Source organism: Nematolebias whitei, chromosome 18 (genome assembly GCF_014905685.2).
Source record: "Nematolebias whitei isolate Nwh7 chromosome 18, NemWhi1, whole genome shotgun sequence".
In the NCBI taxonomy this organism is placed as follows: Eukaryota; Metazoa; Chordata; class Actinopteri; order Cyprinodontiformes; family Rivulidae; genus Nematolebias; species Nematolebias whitei.
This window is the reverse complement of record NC_056515.1, coordinates 29,004,158-29,019,608: the sequence shown is the minus strand read 5'-3', so window position 1 is coordinate 29,019,608 and position 15,451 is coordinate 29,004,158. Positions and strand designations below refer to the sequence as shown.

General features: G+C 38.8%; 3 protein-coding genes across 3 annotated transcripts; 1 reads left to right on the top strand and 2 right to left on the bottom strand.

Annotated features, from left to right (window-relative positions):
• Positions 1–4,565: 4,565 nt before the first annotated feature.
• On the bottom strand, positions 4,566–7,482 carry zmat5 (zinc finger, matrin-type 5). Its single transcript, XM_037692491.1, has 6 exons — positions 7,206–7,482; positions 6,507–6,683; positions 5,379–5,438; positions 5,204–5,284; positions 4,894–5,002; positions 4,566–4,785 (listed from the first exon to the last, which is right to left on the bottom strand). Exons 2-6 carry the CDS (start codon positions 6,631–6,633, stop codon positions 4,638–4,640), a joined length of 525 nt encoding a protein of 174 aa, XP_037548419.1. The 5' UTR covers positions 6,634–6,683; positions 7,206–7,482; the 3' UTR covers positions 4,566–4,637.
• Positions 7,483–7,491: 9 nt separating this feature from the next.
• LOC119424969 (cytochrome b-c1 complex subunit 9) lies at positions 7,492–8,167 on the top strand. Its single transcript, XM_037692492.1, has 2 exons — positions 7,492–7,667; positions 7,844–8,167. The coding sequence occupies exons 1-2, from the start codon at positions 7,500–7,502 to the stop codon at positions 7,889–7,891; spliced, it is 216 nt and encodes a 71-aa protein (XP_037548420.1). The 5' UTR covers positions 7,492–7,499; the 3' UTR covers positions 7,892–8,167.
• A 4,236-nt stretch (positions 8,168–12,403) lies between these two features.
• gal3st1b (galactose-3-O-sulfotransferase 1b) lies at positions 12,404–13,774 on the bottom strand. Its single transcript, XM_037691931.1, has 2 exons — positions 13,653–13,774; positions 12,404–13,581 (listed from the first exon to the last, which is right to left on the bottom strand). Exons 1-2 carry the CDS (start codon positions 13,772–13,774, stop codon positions 12,435–12,437), a joined length of 1,269 nt encoding a protein of 422 aa, XP_037547859.1. The 3' UTR covers positions 12,404–12,434.
• Between the last annotated feature and the right edge of the window lie 1,677 nt (positions 13,775–15,451).

Here is a 15,451-nt window from a genome sequence, read left to right as displayed (position 1 = left end):
TATCAGAGAATTATTTTGATGGAATATCCGATATTTTGTTTTATCGCTAATATCGCCGATACCGATACCATGCCGATAATATCGTGCATCCCTAGTTAAGATGTTTTAATTGAATAATGTACAACTTTGTTGTCAGATTGTCTTAAATGTTTTAAATTTTATTTGGAATGTGGATCTCTTGTTTTTGTGCCTTTGTTATTTGACAGGTTTAAAAAGACCAGAAACTCAAATCTTTTATGAATCAATTTGAATCAAAGCTAATAATGAAACTGGGATGACTGATATGCAACCATCCCTCTCACCCAACTGGTCTTAAAGGACATTCCGACTCCTCCACATAGTAAATGTGCCATCCAACTGTGAGACTATACCAGTGGTTTTAATGTCTATTCAAAGATCTGCACTATTTGGGTTTGCGTTCACTTTACGGTAAAGGTCACTGCATTAGTTAAACACTAATGTAAGTGGTGTCAAGATGCATGTCCAATAAAAACAAGTGCAATAAAACGCTCTGTTCTGACAAATAAATGACTGTGAAAACCTAAAAATGCATCATTTTTGACTAAATGTATGTACTTTAACAATTAAAAAGATTATTTATATGTCATTGTACACGTGCAATAAGAGAGTATAGAAGCCTTGGGGTGACATAATTAAAATTCAAAGAGATTAAAAAAATAGTAACAAAGAAAAACAGAATTCTAAAATAGTTTAAAAGGCATAAATATATCTATATATGCACATGAGCTTTGATATCAGTATGGCTATTAACATAAAAGGTGGAGGAGTAAATGGAATAAGAGAACCAACTTTCTACTGTTGAGTAGAAAGAGCGTGAAAAGACAAAAATACATGTATTTGTATAAGGTTCTAGATTAGGGTAGAAATTTTAATTTTAAATCTTAATTTCAAACATTCAGACAAAAGTCAGAATCTGAAATATTTATTCCCATCAGCCAAGTTTCTCACGGCTTGTCTTGGACATTTTGGTGATTGTTCGGGTCTTTATTTTGCATTAAGCATCTATGAGATGCGGCACTATTTAACAAAAAAGCCAGACTTTGATCATTTAGATTATATAAAACGTTAATAAATAAATAAAAAATGCTGTAATGTTCCAGTGAAATAACAGACTTGAGCAAAAATGTCAGCTTTCTCACTAGCATTCTTAAAAAACGCAAAAAAATGAAATAAATCCTATTTCTTTTCATATTTGTTGGAAAAATAATAATTCCACATATGTGAGCAGCAGCTGTCTGTATTAAAGCTGAAGGTTTAGTGTCATTTAGTGAATCTCAGAGAGAAAAAAGGTGGGTTCAGTCAGCGGCATCACAGTCGGAGGTGAGTGGGCGCTCAGTTTTATTTAAAGAACAGGGACGTGTCAAACACAAGTTGTTGGAGGAACGCTACGGCATAAACAAAGACTTCCGTGGACCTCAAGGAATGATTTGCTGCTTCTCATCAGACTTGAAATAAATGCAAAACAAGCTCAAATTCACCCACTCCAGCAGCCCAACAACAAGCGCCTTACACTTTTTACAAAACACAGCACATTTGCAGGACATTTATCTAGGCACACAGAGGCTCTTCCCACCCTTCACTGAAAATAAGAACATAACCTGATGAAATTATGTGGTCAGACCATCAGATTCAGGTGAGCAAAGAGGATTTTCTTACTGAAATGGGATTCTGTGGTTATTTGCAAGCCCATACAATGAGCTGCAGCACTTTTGGCACATCAAAATGTTTCTGCTGAAATATTCATGGACTGCAAAGCTGACAGATAAAAATCGAAATAATTTTTTTCATGAACCGCTGTGAGATTCTGAAACTCAAAGATGTTTCGTGAAGGAAAAGTAACAATGCAGTCCAAGAAGGCCCACCTTCACAACAGATTTTACTGCCTTCAAACAACTCCTTGTGGAGCTGCTCTTATGATGTGGCTGGATTTGGGACAAGCTGTTAGCTCATTAGTCCTGCTGGATAGAAATGTCATATTTCTCCACAAGCCACTTGAAAAGCTTTAAATAAGGTACTGGATATTTTTTCACAGGATGCTTCCAAGTTCAAAAAATATCCCTTTTCCGTTCAGGGTTAGTAAGTAAGCAAGCAAAACTTTATTTATATAGCGCTTCTCAAGATAAAAATCACAAAGTGCTTCGACAAACAAAATAAAAATAAAAAAGTGCACAAAACAAATTTAAGCAAAGGCAGATTTAAAAAGGTGAGTTTTTAGCTGGCCTTTAAAAGACGCCAGAGTCCGATGATCTGAACGTTTGAGGAAGGGAACAACAAAGTTCATGCTCAATCATCCAGGTACCAAATCCAATAATTCTCAGTCGGGTCATCTGAACAGTTTCTTTTTTATAGAGACGTTTCACCCTCTATCCAGAGGGCTTCATCAGTCAGAGGAGTTCCAGTAAACTGTTTCTGGTTTGATTTGGTACCTGGATGATTGAGCATGAACTTTGTTGCCTTGAACCACTTTGGCTGTGGTTGGAGTCGACGAGGGAAAAGACGGCCCCCAGAAACCATCTTCGCTCCAGCAAACTGGTTGGCCCACTTAAGGAGTTTACTGCTTGGTAGGGAAACAGTTTACTGGAACTCTGACTGATGAAGCCCTCTGAATAGAGGGCGAAACGTCTCTATAAAAAAGAGCGAAACGTCTCTATAAAAAAGAAACTGTCCAGATGACCCGACTGAGAATTATTGGATTTAAAGAAGGGAGTTCCGGTCTTGGAGCCACAGAAGAAAAGGTTCTGTCTCCTTTAGTTTTCAGTTTTGTCTGGGGGACCATCAGTAGGTCTTGATCACAGGACCTTAAAGTCCTGATCGGGGTGTAGGGATGTAAAAGCTCCGAGATGTATATTAGTGTCTGTCCATGCAGAGTTTGCCAAGTCAAAACCAAAACCTTGAAATCCACTTGATAATGAACTAGGAGCCAATGGAGTTGCTATAGAAGTGGAGTTGTATGACAAAATTTTGAAGATCCAGTCAAGAGTCTAGCAGCAGCGTTCTGTACAGACTGCAACCAGTCTAGAGAGGTTTTGGTTAAACACGTGCACAGTGCATTACAACAATCCAGGCGAAACTAAACAAAAGCATGAATTAACATTTCCAATTCTGGATGAGAAACAGTATGGCTAAGCTTGGCAATTTTTCGCAGATGGTAGAAACAGGAACGAACCTGAGACTTTGCATAAGTTTTCAGAGTAAAACCTGAGTCAAAGGTTATCCCAAGGTTTCTATCTGAGGATTTAGCAAAATGACCATAAGGATCTGCTTTATTATTACAGTAGTTTTTTTCTGGAGCAAAGATGACTACTTCAGTTTTCTCTCTATTTAACTGGAGAAAACTTTCAGTCATCCAGCTTTTAAATGAATCAAACAGATAAAATGTGTAGTTCTGAAACTTAATTTGGAAGATAAGAAATATACAACTAGATGTCATCAGCATAACAATGATAGGAGATATCCTTAAAAGATGAAAGTATTTGACCAAGAGGGAGCAGATAGAGCAGAAACAGCAATGGTCCCAAAACAGAGCCCTGTGGAACACCAAAATGAACAGGGCAGGAATGGGATCTGTACGTTAATGTAGCCAAGAAGGTTGATCTATCGGACAGGTAACAGGATAACCATTTCAAAGCAGAACCTGAAATACCAGCCCAAAATCCTCAGCTTATCCAACAAGGTCAGATGATCAACAGCGTCAAAAGCCGACGTCGGGTCGAACATAAGCAGCACAGAACATTTATCTGCGTCACGTTGCATCAAAATATCATTTGAGACTCTAAGAGGAGCTGTTTCAGTTGAGTGGGATTTACGAAACCCTGACTGAAAGTGGTCCAGAATACTGGGTTGTGGGGAGAAGGTGCTCCAGTGGGCTAAAAGCGGTGCTCACCCTGGAAAGGGCGTTTAAAATATTCGGCTTATTCTCAAATTTAATCTGAAGAAACAGAAAAGTTTTGGCTCCTCTGAGTTGAACTCGGGTACGTAGGTTTCAGAATACCTTCAGCTAACAGGAATGACAATTTAATGGGTTGTCATAATATTTGATGCCAACAATCACTGGCATTAACAGTTTGGTTGAAAAAATAATTTTAATCAATCCTGAGCATGGGCTCACTATTTAAAAAAATGAAAAATGTTGTTTCCAGTGGTCCACTCAGAAATATGAGATCATGAGGTCAGGGAAACCCTCCGTGAGAAAAGAAAAATTTATTTCCATCTGCTCATAACCCATTCCTTCAGGAACAATGTGACACTTAACCTTTAAAAAGCCCCGAGACGAGTCTCACTTCAAGGACAAACAACAGCTGATTGAATTCACCAGCCCGTTCTCACCCTGATGAGAGTTAGCTTGTAACGTCTGTACTGTCACTTCTAAAACCAAATTATTATTATTTTTAATAAGCTTTTGTCCAAACGTCCATTCCACAATGTTTTGATGTGGATGCTAACAAAAAAAAAAGTTTCTTATTCAAAAAGAAAATTACCTTTTTTGTTTGTTTTTCACAGCAGCTGAAAAACAGACAAATATAAATGTGAGAGCATCTCTTTATAACAGCTGTTCCTCCTCCTTTAACGCCAAACAAATGATCCACTTCAAAGGGTTTAATAAGAATAAATGTCTCTCAACCCCATTCACTGCTAATGTTGACTCTCCATCCACCCGGAGGAGGCGGTAAAAGAGAGGGTGGGAGGTCAGGGATGGAGAGGAGTTGCTGAGGTATCTCTTGTTCTGCCTCAGCCTCTTCTGTGTCTTCTTTAGTAGAGAGATCTCTGCAGAAATAAATAAATGAACAGTTGGGATTCTAAATGAACAGGAACACTTATTAGGCATGCTAACCATGTTGGCACGAGATTAAAACAAAAAAGGAATGCGAGTACCCTTTGCTACTGAGGGCAGCTCGCCTCTTCTCCCTTTTTGAGAGCCATTCGTCTACTCTTCGCCCAAACACCATTCGGTCCTCACAGTCCTCTTTCTGCCATCTTTCCTCTAACAAAAAAACTGAAATAAGTTTCTCAACGTACACACAAAACATGTGAGAAATTTTGAGTTTGATGTTGACAATATTACAACAAAAATAATGTTCTTAAAAGACCTGTATATAAAAGAACCCAGATTACTCCACATTTGAATGAGAAACATGTAAATCCAATAACATGGTAATAGCGCCATCTTCTGGTAACAGCGTACCTTCCAACTGTCTCCTGAACTTGTATTGCTCCTCTTCAGACATGTGAGAAAATTTGCAGTTTGAACCAAAACCACAAATTCCTAAAGGAAAAAAAATAAAAACATGAGGGAAAAAGGTTAGAAATTGAGTATCTTGGATCATAAATAAAAAGGTTTTGTACAACTGTTATGTTACCTTGCTGGATAAACTTGCAGGGTTTCTTTCTTTGCTCATCCAAGAGAATAGCTGTAGCATCTGTAATTAAAAGAAAGTGTTTTAGATGGTTACTGAATTTCGTTATAAGTAAAACATTAGTGAAGACAATCACAAGTTCGCAAAAATGCTTAAGATTTGCTCATCGTCTGCAGGATCACACAAAAAAATACAAAGTGCACACATACACAGATTTGAATCCAAATGACTCCACATCTGTTACGTGAGTTCTGAACTGTATTAAAGAGGTGAAACAATAGAAGCTTTCTAACTGATTCCAGTTAAAAGATACCAACCCAAACCCTTCTGTACACCCAGCTTCCTTGTACCAGTAATTAGCTCTTCAGGCCTTTTCTGACAGTCAGTGAAAATCTAATAAAAACATTAACTCTGTGGTAGAGTTGTTTTCTGCAACTCAGAAACTTCTCCAAGTTCATATTAATGCTCGCTAATAATAATAATATGAAGACAGTTGTTTCAGCAAATATTAGTCCAGGTTGGATTATTGTAAAACTCTATTTTAGTATTAGATGGAGGAGGACGACTTGCTGTGGTAACCCCTGAAGAGAGAAAAGCCAAAAGAAGATTTTAGTATCAGTCAGGCTCTGTTGTCCCGTCTGCAGAATTCTGCTGCCAAACTCGTAACTGGTACCAGGAAAAGAACTGATATTTGTGTTAGTGTCTCTCCACTGTCTTTCTGTTAAATACAGAATTGATTTAAAAACTATTTAGGCTCCTGAATATTTATTTGAACTCATCTGCTTTTACCTAAATTGTCTTAAATAGATATAACATCTAAATGTCTTAGATCTTCTGAACAACTCCTTTTAAATGTTCCACGTTTGAAATCAATTTATTTTCTTGGTATTATTTAGTCTTATGGCTTTTACATACTTTTGCCTTTTCACTTCCTTTCATACTGGTCTCTTTTTCTGTTTTGGGGGGTTTAAGGCTACTCCTGCCTTTGTTTTAATTGTTTTATGATTTATTTATACAGCACTTTTGCCAGTCTTTGCTGATCAGATTTGATATTTTCGCATTAAAAATGACATCATTACAAACAGTGCAGCAATTGGTTGTGCCGTCATATACAAGATCTGTAAGTCTCACCTCTAAATTGGTCAAACCAGGCTTTTTTTGCTCTGTGATGCTGAACGCCATTCAGATGTTTCTTCCTGTTATGCATGTTATCCTGGAAGGATCGATCACAGTAGTCACAATAATATCTCTTCCCCATGGTGCAATTTCACACATCTGAGGCGTCTCCTTTAAAACTGCTGAAAAACACTGAAGAGGAAGAAAATAATTAGATTGTGGCAAAACTCTTCTGTCAGCAAACTGAACAGCATTTGTAAAATACAATGTATTGTACGTGGTGCTACAGACAAAGAGCAAAATAAACATTTGAAAGCACCACAAACAATAGTTTCTCTCTCCTCCATTCTTAAAACAATGCCAGTTCCCTGCTTTAAAAGATGTCTCAGGTCCTGATCAATGTGAAGAATAAAGGAAGCTTACAGGAGCTTTTAATCTTTGCAAAAGCCTTTTCTGCTCCTGTGAGGCACATTTGTTATCCGTCATCAACAGTGTAGATCGTATCAGTGAGAGACTATAAAGAGTGCTAGCCTTTAACAAAACTTTAGATAAATGAGACAAATATCAATTTTAAAGACGCTTGTTAAAAATGATGTGAATTTGTTAAATGCCTGTTGTCTAGTCATTTCTCCCCAGTCTTGAAGGTCAAAAAGTAAAGAAATCAACCAACCAAACCTGTCAATTATAAGATTAGATTAGAATGTAGAAGCTTACCGGTAACTTCTCTTAAAAGCTTATCCAGGGACAGAGACTGCAAATTAGCTAAGGCTAAATTTAGACGCAAACCTGAATTTGAAGATTTCAGGTAGAAAACATGCTTACTGTTATAACAAACATTATATGATGGTCCTTGGGTGAATTAGGTTTAACACAGACGTAACTGCAGTCTTCCTCTCTGATATCTGCTCTGAAGTTCAAAACAACATAAAATTACTTTTTGTTTTCGGTCATCGAGCTTCCGCATTTTCTGATCGCCAAAGCGGATGTTGGCTTTGTCAACTTCCGTTCATGCGCAGTGAACGTCACACCGATGACATGGCGCTGTTAAACAGTATCTACAATTCTTTCTTGAAGAGGACGTCCACTTTTGCTGTGACCGTCGTGGTTTCAGCTATAGTGTTTGAGCGAGTCTTTGACCAAGGAGGCGACGAGCTTTTTGAATATTTAAATCGCGGGGTAAGTGGTTTCCTTCATGTTTTATCCACCCTGACCTTGTTAGCAAAGGGCAAATCGTAATGTTAGCTTAGCTTTGCTAACTTGCCCACAAAGCGTTCAGAATAATCCACTTGTTGATACTCTGTTCGTTTGTTGAATGACATGTCTAATATGACTTCATGTTCGATCTATTGCAGAAGCTTTGGAAGCACATCAAGCACAACTACACGCAGAAAGATGAATAATAAGAACCTGGATAAGGCTGGCGGTGCGAATGTTGTCAGGGTCCATTTTCTTCCTGGATTCGTCTTGTAAACCATCAAGCAGCTAACAACATGGACAGTGTGCACCAAGTCATACCCGGGCTGGAAGCAGCTTTCAGACGATCTGTGGAAGGTGACACCAGACCCACGACGTAGATGGAGCAACGCTTTCTGTCTTTGTCCTTCCTCTTTGTTGATATTTGTAATTCCCTCACAGATTGTCAGTTGTTGTATTAAACATGCATCATGTCGCACGAATCTTGCTTTTTTATTATGACTGATCATGTTAATATACAGCTTATATATGCAACATGCATCATTCAAAGCTTTTTTTTTATTTGCTACAATTATTACACACAACTTAATAAATATTGGTAAATAATAACAAAAGTCAAATACTGAATTTATGTGAGTTCACTACCCTCCTCACCAACATCCCGGTACTCCCAACATAATTCTGCTTGATGACTAACATACATATTGACAACTAATAACCCATTACTTAAGGATTTCTTATTTTGTTTGGGTTTTCAGCAGTTCAATGATTTGCCCACCCATTCCAAAGGACAGGTTTTGGACCTCAGCTATTCTGGTATCGCTCATCAAAACTGTTCTGCAACTGAGCTGCCTCTGATCCTATGCTCCTCTCTTAATGTAACGCATTATGTAAAGCTAAACCAACGCGTGTCATATCTTAGAAATATAATGGACTCATACTGGTATTGCAAACCTCCCCAGCATAAACAACTTGTCTCCTAATCTAGTATTGCACAGTAAAAATAACTTCTGCAACACCGTGGCCCCATTCAAAACATAGACTTGTCTCCTTCACCTACTCTGTAACCTGGTTTACACCTGAGCCTTGCTATTTGAAGGTCAAAGGATGACAGCTTGAATGCCTCTTCAAGAGAACAGGATTCATAATCTCCATTACAAGAACGACTACTCTGCCAAATCACAATATTACACAAATATCAACTACAGTTGACATGAATACACTTATTTATCCATCAAACAGAACACTATTCCCACTAGGGCTTGACACGCTGAAATATACTACCTGTTTCAAAAATCGAAGTCATCCACCTGTTGGCTTGGTCCCCTTCCAACTACAGTACTCTTGTTAAAGCCTCTGTTCTCTCCCTTACCCCATTAATAATATAAAATGCTAATTCTTCTCTCACCTCTGGTATTGTCCTATCATTTCTTAAAACCCCATCCTCAAAAAAAAAAAAAATCATACCCCAGTGACTTTAGTAACCTTCTAACCATATCTAATCTCCCATATCTTCCAAAAATTCTAGATGAACCGGTTGCTTATAGATCCCAATCCTCCAAGAATAATCTTCAATCTGGCTTCCGCCCACTTCTCATTACCAAAAACAGCTCTTACCAAAATCCGTAATGACCTCACAGCTGCTGAGTCTAGAATCCTCTTTATCATCCTCCTTGATTTGCCTTGACCTTTGACACCATCCTCATTGACAGTCTTTCACTTATTGGTATTTCAGGGGAGCAGATGGTGGAGGTTAAGGGCCTTGCTCAAGGACCCAGAGTGGGGCAAATGAGGGTGGCAGCACATCTGGGTGTTTCACCTTTCCCACCCACATTTTGATATCAGTCCAGGGAATCGAACCAACAACTTTCTGATCACAGGTTTACCTTCTCTAATCTCTGCACCACCACTCCCCCTTTTGTTTTTAACTGCATTTTATATTGTTTTTCATTGCATGGTGTCCCAGAGTGCCATGAAAGTTGCCTTCAAATAAGTTTTATTATGATTATTATTATTACTAAAAGTTTCTGATTAAACAAAATAAATTTATGTAAAATTCCAGTTTGTTTTGGGTCTCTTTAAGTCCAATAAATTAGTCACTGTTATATGTCAGCAGCTGTAGTCCTGTTTGTCTGCAAGGTTCCTTTCCATGTGGAAAAAGCTGAACAAGAATGTAAATGTCAGCAGGTGTTTGTATTTCAAACTTCAGAAATTTACCAACCGGATAACAACGTCACAGGCCAGGTCCTCAGAGCTCATTGATCAAGGAAGTGAAATAATAGGAGACAAAAACAAAATGTTTTAATTAGTGCGAGTATTTCACACAGTTCTTCTTATTCTTAGTATTATTATTATAGTAGTAGTTTTATTATTATTATTATTATAGTAGTAGTTGTAGTAATATTATTATTGTAGTAGTTGTAGTTGTAGTGGTGGTAGTAGTAGTATTCAAAATCTCAGCCAACCTATGAAAAGCTTTTTAGTCAAAATCATCAGGCTGTCATCCCTCATGGTAAGCCATTCTGCAAATTGTATTGATTTACTAATAAGTAAATATATCGCTGTTATTAATTTGATGCATCACTTATAAAGTCAGCCGACACAGCAGACCTATTTAACAAATGACCTGTGGGCCAGATCCTGCCTTTCTTTACATTCCTTTGGCCTCCACAAAGCTGCCAGAATCTCAAATCATGTCTAATACGATGCTAAAAACAAACACTTGAGAGCTACTTACACATTATGAACTAACATATTTCACTCAATACAGTTTAAAATACTAGTCCAGTCATGCACCTTTATTTTACCAGGTAGGTCAAATGTGAACCAGTTATTTACAATGATTACACGTTTATATAAAACAGTTACAATAAAAGCATGAAAACAATTTTTTACAGCATATTCCATCAAATTCTGTGGAGCAGTGGGAACAATAAAAAACTCTAACAAGCACCGTAAAACAGGTGGCTAAAGGCAAGTGTGCTCATCTTTGTACAAGTGCGTGCATATTAATAAGAAAGGGAATGAATGAGCCAAACTTGAAGGTTTCTTGCAGATGATTCCAGTCATCTGCAGCACACAACTGCAACAAGAAGCGACCAAAGGAGTTACATGCAAGGGGCTTGATTAGGATACAAAAAAACAGACTGCAATACGCATTGTGTGCATTGTGAGAAGATATGACTGTTGACATAGCGGGAGTTTCACAATGAGAGATTTGAGAAAACAGATACCAGCAGATTTGTAAGAATAGATGGAAGACTAGTTTATCAGGGTGTACAGATACCATTATATCTTCATGGAGTCAGTCAAAGTCTGCATTACTTAAATAACTGGTCATATTTTATGAAAAAGTCAGGGGGTGGGCAAACTTGATAATTATGTCATCATTTCAAATCATCACTGACTGCTCATGCTGGAGATCATTTAAAATATCTGTACTAAAACAAAAAAAATTCTTAAGAGTTTGTGCGCTGTAGAGATGGGATATACATCTCTGAAGGGAACTGGGTCTTGAAGATCCATTGGTTTCAAAAAGCTGTTCAAATTTGAACAGTAGTGACATCAATACACACACACATCATACACATACTATACAGTGACATACAATCTAAGGGCCGCATCACATGGTTTTGCAAGCACCCCCCCCCCCCCCCACACACACACACACACACGCACACACATTTCCTATACACAACAACAGCTGCTGCTCCCCTTTGCTTGTTCTTCTTCTCAGTGTAAAGGAAGCAGCGGAGCTCCCCAGGGCTGTGTGCTCAGCCCACTGCCATTTACTCTGCTTACTCATGACTGTACATCAATGCACAGCTCGAAGTCCTTTGTGACGTTTGCAGATGACACAACTGTGTTGGAACTTATGAGCAAAAAATGACGAGTCAGCGTACAGAGAGGAGCTGCAACAACTAACTGGCTGATGTAAAGTCAACAATCTGCCTCTGTGACGATGCTGACAAAACCAAAGAGATGTTCATCAACTTTAGGAAAACACCAAAGAACCACTCCCCATGGAACATTAATGGGTCCTCTGTGGAGATTGTCAAGAGCACCAAAGTGTTCTGTGTTGCATTTGTTTGCACGTTATGTTTTGTGTTGCATCATGATCCTGGTGTAACGCTGTTTCATTTCAATATGTACTTGTACGTAGCTGAAATGACAATAAAACCTCTCTGACTCTGAGAAGCCTGTGTGTCTGTATCTGCAGAGGAAAACACAAACAAATCACAACATAAAAAATAAAAATAAAAAAAGAATGGCTCTCAGTTGTCTGTGAATCGTTTCCATCATTCGTTGTAAAGAGCTGCTCAAAAGATTTGGATCGTCCACGAACGTCACAACTTTTAGAGGACCAAAATGTAAATACAAAATTGTGCCAGAGAGGCTGTGTTTGCTTAAACCCCTTTTTTTACGTGCTGTAAACTGTGTCAAACGTCAGAAAGTACAACGTGAATCCACCTGAAAACACATCATCTTTTAAAGGACTGAGTAATAGTTTTCAAATGTAATACCTTACATTTTCCACTTGCAGATACTCTATGATGATGTTTTCTGTTTCCATTATCGTCCCTGAATGACACCGAGAGGATTTTTCACTATCTTCTTATGAGAACATCATCGAAGCACCTTTAGTTCAACATTTGGTTTGATGAAAAAATGAGTTTAGATGAAAAATTATATTTTTTATCTAATACACAATACATCAAAGTTAAATTAAATGATAAAAAAATAACTTAATCAGTAAATTTGATCCTTTAACCAACCCCACAGTCTGGTAATCCAGAGGCTCACTCCCAAGTCCGATAAGTATTGTATTTCTGGTGTGAGCATTTTTTCACAAACCATCCTGAACTTGGGATCAATGTCTTGTCTCAAGTTGTATCCCAGGATGGATTTCTCTCCTATCGGCTGCCAAGGCAGGAAACGAGAGTTCTGAATGTTTTGGGCCTCGACTGCATCTTTACCCTGGATGCAGATGGCCTTCATCTCAGCATTTCTCCTCCTTAGCTCTTTGACATCCTGTTCCATCCTTTCTCTGCCGTAAGCCTCCACTTTGGCCCAGAAGGTAGCGTTAAAGTGCTGATAGAGTTCCCAGTCGGCCCAGTTCCACTGCAGAGCTTGGGCCCTCATCTCGGGGTCCAGCCGGGACACAAATGAGCTCTTGCGAACATTGAGCTTGAAATACAGGATGTCCTCCATGCTCCAACAAAGTAAATCCTTGAGAAGAATCAAAGACTCCTCAAAATATTCTGCTATGAGGACCAGATGAAAGTGACTGGATAAGTACTGGATGCCTTTCTTGATCTGAGAACTGTTGGTTTCCAGGTTGTTGTCAAAACCGAAGTCAAAAAACAGCAGATTCTTTAGGTAGAATGAGTTAAAAGCTTCTGGCTTGTAAAAAGCCAGTGGATTGTTCAGAAACTCTGTCAGCTTGTCGTCCCCTTCGATGCCCCACGTGAGGGGAACCGCCCTGTGGTAATAATGGAAGGCCGACTCAAAGAGGTCCACCGGGTCACGTAGGATGGTGATGTACACGGCGTCTGGAGGCAGGAGTTTGGCCACTTCTTCCTGGTTGAAGCGCATGTGGTTGCACGCGATGTTGAAACACTCCCCCGGCCTGTAGTCCTTCACCTGGGAGCACAGGAACGGCGATGGGTAGAAGAAGTCATTGCGCCCGTCGGGGAAGGCAAATCTAAGATTGTGCTTTTCCCCGAATCTGAAGAGGATGTTGAGGATGGTGCTGCTCGCAGTCTTATGGGTCTTCATGAACATGATGTTCACCTTGGGGGAGCACGCCTCAGATTTAGAGTTCGGAAAGCCCGTTGTTAAACTGTTCTGCAACGATTTTGCAACACTGAGAGGACATGTTTCTTCTTGGGAGATCCTGTGAACAAATTACACTGTAAAATATACAGACCAATTAAAGAAATATTGTTTCGTGCTCTTTTTATTTACCTGACAGTCACTTGGTTTGAGTTTGACAAGTTGTACAGGACCAGCATGACGTTGGTCATTAAAACCCAGGGTAACAACACTCGAATCGCACCTAAATGTTTAAATCCTTTCATCCAAGACATTATTAAAAGACAAACAGGAGCTGGAGGATGGAAGTAGAAATAACACCTACGGAGGGAAACGAGAAATAATAATTATAAATGTTGGCACACAGCTTGCCTTTGATAGTTCCACATAGCTTGTACAAAAAGAAGGTAAAGTGAAGTCTGTGACCAAAATGTCTCCATCGAAGGAGGGGAGACGAAGGACAAAAGGAAACATCCAGCAAACAGCCCTCATGCTTTCTGTGTTGACACTAAAAACATGTGTACAGTGATCAAGTTTCCATTTGATAAAATGGTCATTTCAAGCAGCAGGTGTTCGTCGTGTGAGAGGGCGTTGCTGCTCTGACTTATCTTTGTCACTTTTACAAATGTTACATTTAATACAAACATTACTTTTATATTATCTTTGAGTCTCACACAGTAAAGTAAGTTCAATAAACAGTTGTATTTAGTGAAGGCCCACACTTACAGAAACCGTCTAAAAAGCTGAGTCAGAGGTAAGATGACAGTTCAGAGCAAATGGAGCATAAAGTATGACTTACCTGGAGATTGTAGCAGTAGTTGTGACAGTCTGATAACTGTACTTGTTTCAAGTGAAACCTCTTCCAGGAGGCTGCACACATTCCTTGAAGTGACATCTTATTGGATGTCGGGGACTGGACGGCTGTTTCTCCTCCCACTGGGGCTGATGTTGACTCATATGAAGTTGGTAAACAACACACATCTGCACGTTTGTAGCAATTATTTTATTATTATTTATGATTTGACATCGTAGAGATGGGTAAAAACCATGTCAATCAAAAATACACATATGAAGTAGCACCTTAATTCAACTAAAATTAAGCTTTAATAATTTATTGCACTCTTTTTTTTATCGTTTATAATAATCCATGTCAATAATTTACAAACATCTGATGGTATTTTAAGTGATTTACACCTTTTTTCCTATAAGAAATCAGTATTTAAAAAATAATTAGTGGGTGCATATTTATATTTTCCATTTTATGTGCAAGTTTGGCTATAGTGATCGCAGAAAAACGTTAAAAAACAGAACTTTAACGTTAAAATTCTTCACGGTATTTGATAGAATTTGTGAGTTTTGCACTAACGTGTTATCCAAAATCAACTGGAGAACGTAGAAACCTGACATGCATACTTGAGTTACAACAAAGTTCACTGTGTTGTGCTCTTGGCACCGCAGACACCCGATCTGCAGGTGCTGCCTCAGCTTTCAGCCGTAGACTGAAGATGTGTGACATTTTGTTAGCATCTTTCAGCCGTCTGAAAGAGGAAGTCAGGCCCAGCGTGACAACGTAGACTCATCACGGTCCTGGGTTCATCAGGGAACCATCAGAAGGTCCGTTTCGCTTCAAGATAGGAACAAGATTACCGTATTTTCCGCAGTACACGTCGCACCGTCCTATAAGTCGCATCAGTCCAAATATGTCTAAAGTGGAAAAATCTATAAATACGTCACTTCGCGCATACGTTGCATCTATTATGCGTCACCACTGACGCGTCACGTTTGTTACGCGTCACCGCTGACAACCCAGAAACGTGGGCCGGTGTGCCAAAAATTGATTGGGCGTTGAACTTTTGCTTAATAAATGCACTTCAATGGTCAAATCAACTGCATTTCACTGGGGCGTTGCAGCGAAATTAAGCTAATTTCAAGGTTGCTCCAGGCAGACAGTG

Bases quoted from the DNA above. Each gene is read 5' to 3' on its own strand.
- LOC119424969 (XM_037692492.1), top strand. From the start codon at position 7,500: ATGCGCAGTGAACGTCACACCGATGACATGGCGCTGTTAAACAGTATC. The intron at 7,668-7,843 runs GTAAGTGGTTTC...GATCTATTGCAG, and splicing joins TTGAATATTTAAATCGCGGG to AAGCTTTGGAAGCACATCAA.
- gal3st1b (XM_037691931.1), bottom strand. From the start codon at position 13,774: ATGTCTTGGATGAAAGGATTTAAACATTTAGGTGCGATTCGAGTGTTG. The intron at 13,582-13,652 runs GTAAATAAAAAG...ATTTGTTCACAG, and splicing joins TCAAACCAAGTGACTGTCAG to GATCTCCCAAGAAGAAACAT.
- zmat5 (XM_037692491.1), bottom strand. From the start codon at position 6,633: ATGGGGAAGAGATATTATTGTGACTACTGTGATCGATCCTTCCAGGAT. The intron at 5,439-6,506 runs GTGAGACTTACA...TTTTAATTACAG, and splicing joins CTGGTTTGACCAATTTAGAG to ATGCTACAGCTATTCTCTTG. The intron at 5,285-5,378 runs GTAACATAACAG...TTTTTCCTTTAG, and splicing joins CTGCAAGTTTATCCAGCAAG to GAATTTGTGGTTTTGGTTCA.